General features: G+C 34.4%; 1 protein-coding gene across 1 annotated transcript; it reads right to left on the bottom strand.

The window, feature by feature from the left end:
- Positions 1–903: 903 nt before the first annotated feature.
- On the bottom strand, positions 904–6,782 carry LOC25499485 (digalactosyldiacylglycerol synthase 1, chloroplastic). Its single transcript, XM_013594759.3, has 7 exons — positions 6,130–6,782; positions 5,263–5,295; positions 4,629–4,716; positions 3,157–3,641; positions 2,625–2,891; positions 2,107–2,456; positions 904–1,760 (listed from the first exon to the last, which is right to left on the bottom strand). The coding sequence occupies exons 1-7, from the start codon at positions 6,712–6,714 to the stop codon at positions 1,226–1,228; spliced, it is 2,343 nt and encodes a 780-aa protein (XP_013450213.1). The 5' UTR covers positions 6,715–6,782; the 3' UTR covers positions 904–1,225.
- Between the last annotated feature and the right edge of the window lie 5,041 nt (positions 6,783–11,823).

The raw sequence follows: 11,823 nt of genomic DNA, 5'->3' as shown, positions 1-11,823 counted from the left end.
CAATTATTCACCTTAATAAGAGATCAGGGATCCTGAATTCAAATTCATTTTTAAAATATTGAGGTTTTTTTACTTAATTTAATAACTATTTTGTACACATTAAACTTTAGCAACTGTGAAATATTAATTAACATACTGCTATTTTCTTAACAAGAGACGACCTGGTGGGGTAGCAATTGTCTTTAGTCACTCTCATTGAAAAGGAAATAGTATTGTTAGTAGTTTAACAAAGAATGTATTAGAAGAAAACTATCAACGATCACCATGTTCTGTGTATTTTTATTTTTTGGTGAATTCACCATGTTCCATATTAGATGTTTAACGTAAAACTTCTAAAAACAAGCAACCAATTACTACTCATTGCATTTAGGGGCCAAGGCTAAATCTTTGAACTTTCATAGCCTGTAGGATCATAGCAATTAAATCTTGAAAGTACTCTGAACATAAATCACGACATTACCTTTTAGTTTGTCTTTTTTCTTTTTCACTATTAATTTTAGAAAGAAAGATTATCCAACATCAAGGTCAACATATGCCAATGCTATTTATTCCTTCACTTTATCATCGTTCCAACTATCAAACATAAAAGATCATCAGAAATTTTCTTGCGAAGAGTAAACACTTAAGGAATTCCTCGTACTGATCTGTATGGACCACTACAACCAAGTGTTAGTATATCCCTATAAATGGCATTATTGATTATTGATTTTTTTCTTTGATAGACAAAATGTTAGTGGGTTATCAGTTTTGAAGGCTTGAACCTCAAACCTCCTGGTTAGTACTAGTAGTAGCTCAACAGCCGAATTGTCTGCTTAAAGTTATTATTAGTAACAGCCAATTCTCTCAAGCTCAAAGTTATTCTATGTTAAACTGGTTAATGTTTATTACGTTTACTCCTACATGTTACATCAATGAACAATCTTTTTTTTTTGCCATTACACAGTACAACTACAACTGAACATAAGCGTTCTGTGTGTGTTTTGGAAGTAGTAAAAAACTACATCACTTACAAAAAAATACAAAAACAATTGCAGCTACAAAATTTAAGGATTATAGACTTAACAATAGACACCTAATTACAAACTATAAACAAGCAGAAAGCCGAACTACAAATTTGAAGCACTAAAGCTATTCACCAGCCATTTATAACTTTTTTACAATGCTGCTTGTCATTTTCTGGCGTTCACAAGTATTTATAGCCACATATTCAAACTAGTCAATCTATTTACCAGCCATAGATAGGACTTTCCACCTGTGGGGGCAAGAGATGAAGGTCTTTACAGTGCTGCTTGTCATAAACACGTGTCCCAGGTGTTCCTCCGGTACATAATCTCAGGAACTCGTTCCCTGTGAGACAATAGTGAGCAAACGCTAAGCCTCCATCTGCTAGTTCTGAAAGATTAGGCATTGATGCTGACTTGCCAATGAGCTTTCCCTTATCTCTACTTGATTTTGCACCATCCTTTTCCTTGTTCAGGATTTGGTCAAGCTCAGAATATTCCATAAATCTTTGAGTTGCAGCTTCCCAAGAAAGCTGATATCTTTGTTCAGGTGTGAGAGGATAAGGCTCATTTGCTAACGCTTCTTTTACTTTTGCTACAAAGTCTTCAGGTGTCTTGTAAGTCAAACAATTGGGAAATGATGTGAAGAACTCGTTTGATGGATGATCAGCACAAACTACAAATTTTCCCATGGCAAGTGCCTCTGCCGTAGCTGTGCACAGCACATCACTCATGCTAGGATTTATAAAGACTTTGTACCTTCAATGAAGTAAATAAACAATGTAAAAAGAAACGGAATCAAATTTAATACTATAAAAACAAGTTCTGTATTAGTGTATGGGTACATAAAGCATGAGCAATTATCATGTGTAGGTGAAGGTTCCTTTATACATACATGAAAAGAACTGTTTTGGAAATCAATTTTATTAACATAAAATTGATTCACTGTATGAAGATAGGACACAATGAAGGAAAACTTGGTTCCATGTTGTAATAAATGCAACTTAAAAGTTTATTTCCCAAAATCGTGTGGTATGTTTCAGAACGATGTGGGGAATCTTCAAATGAATGTATTGTAATTTAAAAGTATTCAAATTGTTCTTACCTGTGAAGAGAATCATCTGCGTGATCTCTTCCTTTCTGAAAGTTGAGATTCAAATCCAACCTTCTAGCTGCACTCTGAACTTCATGAGCATCCTCTCCATTCCCAAATACATCTAACTTGAAGCCATCAAGGTCAGCCTTATGCTTTCCTAATAAATCTATCAACTCCTTATATCCCTTTGCCCATACCATCTTTCCCAAGAAATATGCCCCATTTGTGAAAGCCTTCTGCCCTAGCTCCCTCTCTTCAGCAATCATTTCTCCGATTTTTAAGAACTTGGGATTCACACCATGAACATTGCAAATTACAGACTTAGGTAAATCCTGAGTAGCAGCCGAGAGACGAAGAACCTGAATATAAATCATAAATAATTTAGTCCCTTTTGTCTTGTTCAGTTCTCTTTTCATAATAAAAATCCATGACAAACTTATCAACCAAAACACAGTAATCATTTCTAAATATCTAATTATCTCCCAAGTTAATTCAACCTTAAATGCCATGATATAAAATTAACATACCTTATCACAGTACGCTCTTGTAACCCAGTTGTTGATGTGTTTCACAAAGAACGCCTGGAGTGCCCCGTTTTTCTCCCTCTTGATGTATTCTAAGTAATTTGTGTGCACAATGCCAACAACATGGTTGAATTTATCCGTCCAGCGCCTCCCATGATGATACCAATTCAAATGCTCTGGTTCTTCCAGGATAGCAATGTCAGCATCCCTGGATGGTATAAATTGAGAAGTATCTCCAGCGGGCATTATACTACGTCTTTCCTTTGAAAACTACACCCGAGAAGGACGAAGTGTTAGAATGGACAATAGTGATATGAAACTTGATAGAATATAGCTAGCTACCAAGCAATTCTTACGTGGTGCAATGCCTATAGACACAACCAATCAAAAGCTTAAGATGTTATTACATTAAATTAAACAAGGACTCTCCCTTTTTAACATGATTTGAATATATTTTGACCTTTTAATTGGCTGTGCTTATAGGCAATGTGGTCATGCAAGAATTATTCCACAGCTAACAATATCAGAAAGTTACCTTCCCAGGATAAAAAGATATTTTGAAGTCTGCCTTAAATCCAATCCTTTCCTCAAGCCAGTTACGTATATAACCTTCCTGCTCCTCAGGTGAAGTAAAAGTGAGGTTGCTGGGATAAACTAGTTCCTGATCCGATTCACAAAGCCATGGAACCAGCAGAGTGACTTTCTGTTTTTTAGTTTGTGATAAATATGCAGCTCGAAATAGTGGATTTACTGCTGTTCCCGTCATCCAAGGAAGACTAGCGGTTGTAACTATTGCAACATGTCTTTCATTGTTGGACAAATCATGCTTTGCTTGGTCTGTCCAAAGTCCACCTTCATACCGGTGCCCTGTGCTCTGAAGGACACTAGCTATTCGTAAATCCAATTCATCATTTATGTTTCCATTCTCGAGTAAAGAAGGTTCTTCGCCTGAAAGAGACTGCAGTAGAAATTGGTTCTTGCGTTTGCTATACAAGCTTTCAACTATCTTGTCACATGTATCTGCAAAACAATCACATTTGAACTAATCAACAAAATTGAAGGGCGGATAAAGTAAAACGAACACTTGTAGACTAACTAGAAAGCTGCATCGACGATGGAAAGACATACCGCCTACTCACAAACATTAATGAACAGTATCAGGAAACATTCAATTTTAATATGATAAATGGAGTATAGAAAACAATATTGAAATAATGGGAAAATTTATATGCGAGACGGTGAAGTACATTTTCAAACCAATGGTAGATTTGTAAACTAGGCATCCCCTCTACATAATCCAACAGTTGAAATATAACTGACTAACTAATTATACGGATATCAGATGCTTAATATTTTTATATTAAAGGCTATGTTCTCTGCATTGCTTAAGGTATTTTGAAGAGTAACAAGATGGTCTTGGATTATTGAAATTTATAAGCATTGTTATGTTATACACATTATATACTCTAAACCCAAAAACAAATTTTATGAAATATGAAATTATATAAAGTTATCGACTGATAGATTTTACGAGAAACTGCATGGTAAACAACTATATACTGAGTCGTTTGCAAAATCTACAATGAATTGAAAGTATAAGTTTACTCTGCTAATGTTTTTTTAAGCAAATGAAAATATTAACTCTTTATCACGCGCTTGAAGTTGTTTGAAACCATTGCATTGGTATGTTTCATATAGCTAATATATGGAAATTTAAAAACAATGTATATGCCAGGAGTTAACTGCAAAGATATTCCAGATTCTTAGCTCACATTTTATTATTCTACGAATGGAAAGTAATATAATTGTTGAGAGTCAAAGAAGAAAAGGGTGAGCTAACTTTTTTATTTTTTAAGACAAGAATGTTGAATCAGAAAAACAGTGTCCGTTGCAAGAGAAGATGTTGCTAAGCAGCATACATACTTTTAGATAAGATATGTAAAGCGGGAAAGCAGGGGCTGCATGCATGGCAATGAAATCCAATATAAGTTATGCATAACAAAGTACCTTTGCCGACTCCAATTTGATCCAAAAATGGCCCAGACTGTTTAACAAAGTAGGCCAGAAGTTCGGGTACATCCAGTGGCGGCACTTCCTGCAAAAGATGTGTGGAAATGTTAGCTACAGTCCATTCAACATTCAAATCAAGGTCCCAAGTTTAGAAGATACAAGAATTAGTGTACACGTTGATGACATGTATAGAATTATATCATCCTTCTCATGGAACAAATTGTTTAAATATAGCATTCATATGTCATGCTTGAGCGGTTTAGCCCTTATTTCTTTATCATATCTTACATTCAATATAATTCTATGTCCCAGCTAATTGTTCCGATCCGATGTCAAAATCGAAACATAACATTAAATGAAAAGACTATACTAAATAAATAAAAAAATATGTCTTAATAGAAGAATTTTCATGTCGAAAGGGGCCTAAGGATGCATGGACTGGTGTATTCACTGTATTGTATAAGGTATCAAATGCAAGCGTTATGGCTCATGTGAATTTACAACCTTCCAGCTAGGTACAAGTTTTGCTTTTTTTTTTTTTTTTTTTTTTTCACACAGATGCCCAATATTCGATCGGCATGTTCATATATCAACCAAAAAAAACTAAACAAATTACATAGTAAATACACACCTTTGACTCTTCGGGTTCTTTGTACATCGATCTCTGCAAAAAGTGAAAACGAACATGTGAATTCTTTGAAAGAAAGCACATAACAAAATTATGCACAAAAACACGTTCATAAAAATGAAATAAAACGGAAAACTGAATACTCATCACCAATATCCACATAAAAAACATTTAATAGTACAAAATCGCATGTATGAACTTGACATACAATTCACTAAACATAAACAGAATAACAAATATATGAAGCATAACATCCACATGACCAACCAATAAATCGACTAAAGACACTTCAGCTGCACCAATGAATCATCCCCAAATTATGATTCACAGAAAGATCATGTCAATTATTATTTTTGACAAATCATTCCATTCGTTAAAACAAGCAGCAGTAGGAGCAGCAGCAGCAGCAGCAAACAAACTCAAAAAACAAGTATATTACTACTGATAGCTAATTAGTGTCTAAAGGAACAAAAAAAAATATAAGACTCTGGCCAAGTCAAAATAAGAAAGACTCCCTACCTATGAATCATTACCATAAACACGAACAGCAGACACAACACTAATACACAATTCAAGAAAATAAGAGTGATTGAACGTCAGTGTGTCGAGTGCATGTCAGACCCAAGCATCTTCAATCATAACTTTCGAATCAAATTCTACTTGTAATACCACGCACATGAAAAACCAAAGAAAATATTAATTTTGCTATGCAACAACCAGCTATGAAGCTCAAACACAGACACCAGTAAAAACTTGAAAAAATGAATTAATTGATCTTAAGTGCATGTGTTGAAAGAATGCGCAGTCACTAAACAATATAACTACTTAACTTAAAACCAGAAAATTGTCAAAGGAGGAAGAATTACATACCAAACTTGATTTAAGCTTCTCGAGAAATTCACTGTTCTTGAATCCATCAAAAGAACTACGCTTCTCAAACTCTTTAATCCTCGTTTTCAAAACCCTAATCGGTTCCCAGTCCCTAGTTTCACTCTCACCTTCACCTTCACCTTCACCTTTCAACCCTTCCCAAAACCCCAACCTCCTTCCCTTAACTCCACTCTCAAAATCCACAAACCCTTCCTCCGACACAATAGCGTTCTTAATCGCCGATAAATCAATCCGAATCTTCGCTCTCGGCGTCCACTTCTCCAAAACCTTCTTACTAAAATCCGGCGAAGAATAAGCGCGTCGAATCTCCGACAATTTCGGCTGTAATTTCTTCACGAATTCTATCTCCGCCGCCGGCGGAGACCTCATCGCCGGAACAGAAAACGCCGGTGCGGCAGAATTGAAGAAATTCTCGAGTTCACGGTCGAAGGAGTTTGCTAGGTTTTTGAAAGAGTTTGCTCTATCTTTCATCAAACGTAGATCCGCGTCTGCTGAATCACGAACTTCGCGCCAACCTTTGGAGATGAAGGAGAAAGCGCTTGAAGGTGGATGCTGTGTAGCCATGGCGTTCGTTTCTATTTGGAGTAAGAAGAAAGAAAACACGAAAAGCGAAATGAGTTTGTTTGTGTTAAGAAGAAGAAGATGATGATTGCGACTTGGGAATTTTAACGGCTGAGATTTTTTGTGGAAGATTTGAATTCCCACGTAGGATTAATTTGATTGGATGAGACGGATATGTCACGTGGTGGTAACTAGACGATGTTGGACCACGTGAAATTGTAGATGTTAGCGCCATAATTCTGGAAGGATGGAAGAATATTCGAGTGATATATATACGACTATAATAAGATAAAGAAACACGCGTTTGGTTTATGAAGAAATCGTAGAGGAGGTGGTGGATGGAAGTGAAAGAAAACTACTATTTGGCAGTGGGAATTCCAACACCTATTGTCTGAGTCTCACTGCTTTTGTCCTATATATCAACAATCATCAATCATACTCCGCCCGACTTCAATTATATAACTCAAATACACACACAAAACAAAATAGAGTATATTCTCATTTTAGGTTGTTACTTTTGTTACGTTGAAAATAATGAAATTAAAAAATGTACTATAACATTTTAGGATCCTCTCCGGTCACGGGAGGGTCCAGTGGAATCTCAACCATTGATTTGGTCGACCTAGATTCATTTAAAAGCATAAAAGATCAATTGAATGATTATGATTGAAACTGGACAGCCTGCAGTGGTATTCTCAGAGGAGAGGATCCCTGCCCAACATTTTATGTATATTCTTTTGTTACTTGATTCAATCTCTTTTGTAACCGACCTTCCTTCAAGTTGTTGATTTCGCTCATTAAACACCACACATATGCTTAGTTGTACACCTATGTGTACATCAAATCACTAATTAGGGTCGTGTAGTCTCATGACCTTCTTCATCTTTGTCTTCCTCTATGTCGCTCTCTCTTCACTAATTATGGTGAAATGAATATAAGAGAGGTAGAGATCATGAGACGGTCATCATCCATAAACACATTATCATCTCTATTTCTATCATGTTTGAAAATCACCATGTTTTGCAATACCACGACACCCAATTTCAAATCACCACTAACTCCTCGCGTTTTGAAATATTTCATGCCTCGTCAAATAGTAAGGTGATCGTATTTAACCATTGTCATCACTCGATTTCAAATAAAAAAAAAAACAATAACGTAGGTCCAAGAGACAGCAACATATGTTGTGATCATCGTCCACAGTGAAAAGTTATTAATCAATAAATCCAAAAGAATTAACGAGTTCATCATAGAAGTTGTCTTGTAAAAAAAAAGACCAACAACACCAACCCTAAACAGTGGCAGAATATAAAGAGAAGTAAAGACGAAAAGGGATAAAGAAATTGAATGATTTTGATTTAAAATTACACTTTATTTCAGATACTGAAATAAGGGTTTACTCGACCATAGTAAACCCATCATTTCTGCCCCTGGCTGATGTGGAATTATCATGTGCAACTCACGAGAAAAGTTGGAGAACACATCAACACATTTGGCGGAGGATTAACAAGTGATTAATGATTTTGAGGTAACTAACTAACTAACATAAGAAACATTTTTGGAGTTCTTAATAATTTACTCAATCCATATACTAGTTTGACAATACACGATGCTTTCAGTGAGACAAATAATGTTTGTAGATGTTTAGCATATAAATAGCAATCCCTCTTAGTTCTTCTTCAATGGAAGTAGCTATTAAGCTTTGCATGTTGTGATAAGTTACAAGTATGTTTGTAGAAGTTTTACATCTCAATGGCGAGCTCTCTTATTTCTTCTCCAATGAAAGTAATAACTAATAAGTTATACATGTTTTCAGGCAAAATACCTCCAATTAACGATGCATATGTAATGGTGGAAATCACTTAAGCTACTTCTAAGTAAGAGTGTGTCATTAGCTAATAGGAGCGTCGGAAATGCCCCCTTTTTGTTTGTAGTACAAAAAATAATATAATTTTATTACCTTATTAAACTATTCATTCTTTTTAAAGATTTATCTATCATATTACTTATTTAAATATGTTGACGTGCTAATAAATAATGACAAACACTTCCAAAATTAAATCTATAAGACTATAACTAGGCACAAACTTCATTTAGACCTGGATGTTGTGATAACAAGGACCACAAAGAAAATAAAATGCCGTCTGTGAATTGATTAACTAAGACTAGATGTTGTGATAAGGTACAAGTAATGCGTACAAATAACTGGATGGTCTAGTAACAGTAATAGTGCATGACAAAGCTATTGATACCAACAGCAACGGCAAGGAGAAAAACAACCATCCACGTTTCTCAGCTTTTCAAAACATCTAATAAATTGCGTCAAAATAAATAATTCAATGAAGATGATTATATATTTGGGAAACACCGTACGTAAAGACAACTCCAACCAATGCAAACAAACATCATCGCTCAGATAGATGTGTGTTGACTTGTCTACAAAGCAAGTTTGAATTTCTCCATTTCTTTTGAGAGAAGAAAAGGATAGTATTTAAAAATGTCTATTGCTCCAATTTTATAGGATATCGAAGGGACATAGAGTATTTAAATAGATTGATTTATTTTAAGGAAATAAGAAGATCACATCTTCTCAAAGTTAAATAGAGTCAGATTTTGTAAAGTTTAAATTTGATTTAATAAAAAAAAATTAAGGTTCAAATCTCAAGTATGTCTTTTTTGAAGGAACAGAACTAGTATAACATGTTGCAATGTCTTTAAAGGATCTTGCTAATTAATGCTCTTAGGGCACTAGTTAACGATTCAAAAATAGAAGTAATTTATAAATTTTATGTAAAAAAAAGTTACTTTTTAAATTTTCAATGTATTGACTACATCATTCTCAAGATAAAATTTCCTATGTAAACTTCTTAACATTTCCCGTCTTTAAATAAGTAATTTGACTTGCTAATTTTATTTTAGGGTTCTTACATTGAATTCAACAATATTTTAACTTTTAAAAAGTCAAATTCATCACTTTTCACTATCATGTTGGACTTTTAAAAAGGTCGTGTCATGTTTAAAATAAAACATTTGACAAGTTAATAGGTTTAACTTAGGCTTTAGATTTTTCAACTAAGTTTGACATATTTAAGTAAAGTCTGACTTGACCTGACCAATTCCTACCCCTAGATTTAGGTAGACCGTAGCTCATGTCCACACCCTTGAATGCTTGGCCTATTTTCATTCATATTTGTGACTATAAGGGTGTGTTTGGTTTGCAAAACAGTAAGTACTGGACATAACAGTATAAGATAGAACAGTACAACACAAGGCAGAATAGTGCATGACAAATTTTTTATGGCATTGAGTAATTTGTTGTTTCATACGATTTTTGGGGGGACAAAATACTATTTTGGTATTCTAGACAACTTGTACGTGGGATAAAAAGTTGTGTTGTGGTTTGGTGAGGGACAAAAATATGAGTTTTTGTCATGTCCCTTACCTCCAGTTTGTCCTGTACCTGAAACATTTTTATAAATCAAACACTGGACAACTAGAGTTGTTTTGTCATGTCCTCCATTTTTTAGCAAATCAAACGCACCATAAGGCTTTGTTTGGGAGTTTGGATGGGAAGGGAGAGGAGGGCTTTGGGGGGTTGGAAATATATAGAAAAATGAACAAAAAAATCACATTTTTTGAAAGAACAGTTTTTTAGAAAATGATAAACTAATACTTATGATTAATATACTTTTAATTTTAAGAATATTATAACAACATAGATTGAATTTGAAAAATTCATATAAACCCTCCATAACCACCCAATACAATATTTGAGTTCCCCCAAATGAGGTGAATTTTTTATTATGAGTAAAAAATTAACCTCCAAGACCCTCTCCTCTCAATGTTTCATATTTCTTCCCCTTGCTCCTTCCTTTTTTCCAAAACCCTCCCCTCCCCTCCAAACTCCCAAAAAAAGCCTGAAAGAATTTATCCTCCACCCTCTACCGCCACCATTATCGTACATATGTATGGTTTGCTTCTTCCCCATCATTATTTTTTTTTTGGTAGATAGACGAAATGACAAAGTCATTATAAACTCACACACACACAAGTGGAGGTATTGGGGTTCGAACCCTAGTCATGGCATGCGGCCTAACAATTTCGGCATTTTTGCCACTTGAGCTAGTACTTCTGGATTTCCCCATCATTATATTATCATGCTTTTGTAGACTACCACGAATTTGAACCCACTATATTTTGTGCCCTTGTATTTTTTTTTCTTTCTCGGTTTAGGGCCATTCAGTCAAGTTCTAATTTTCTTTTCTCTTGTAGGATAGGATGATATTTCCCTTTTATCCTTCAATTCTATAGTCCTACTCCTACCATCTCATTGTCAAAAATCTCATTTCACCATTTTTTAAATGATAAATATTTTGGAAAAGTCAAATTTTAAATTTTCTAAAATATATTTATTCAAAAATCGAAACAATTTTTTTCATTATTTTCAAAACGTTTTGAAAAACTCAGTTTTAACTTTTTTTACTCTAAAAATCTCAAACTTTTAAGTTTGCCGGAATCTCTTGAACGTCGGTGTGGGGATGGGAGACTTATGTTTTTTAAATTGTCACCAACGAATTTGAAAGTTTGGTAAATCTGTGAGATAGAAGTTCAAGTTGGACTATTGGAGGTAAGTAGTGAAAATTTTCTATCTTACAATGTGTTATAATAGCTGTTCTCTAAACACCTCAAATTCGATTTTAATGGTGTTGTAATTTTTTATTATCTATTTTTGTTTGTAAAATTTGATTAAATCATAATTTCCGACTAGATTTTTCAATAAAGCGGGCATATATCTTATTATTTTTAGGAGGCAAAAGAAAAATTATCTTTTTCTAAGCCCCTGATTGGTTCTACGGTGAAAACCCATAAACGTACGTTTTGCTCCTTAAAACGTGATTTTAAACTGTTTTGAGATGTTTGGCATGCAGCTAAAAAACGTGATTCTTGCTTTTAAACTCGATTCTGGTGGAAGCTCCATTATGTAGCTTCTGCGTCCGGCTAAGGGGGATGTATTGGATCGAAATTCTAAGAGATTTTAAAAGACTTTTTAATTATGAAAGAGTCTTGTGGTATTCAATCAAGACTCTTTGTAATTTAAAAAAAGTCTTATGG

This window comes from Medicago truncatula, chromosome 7, assembly GCF_003473485.1.
Source record: "Medicago truncatula cultivar Jemalong A17 chromosome 7, MtrunA17r5.0-ANR, whole genome shotgun sequence".
NCBI classification, from domain to species: Eukaryota; Viridiplantae; Streptophyta; class Magnoliopsida; order Fabales; family Fabaceae; genus Medicago; species Medicago truncatula.
This window is presented reverse-complemented; position numbering and strand designations above follow the sequence as displayed.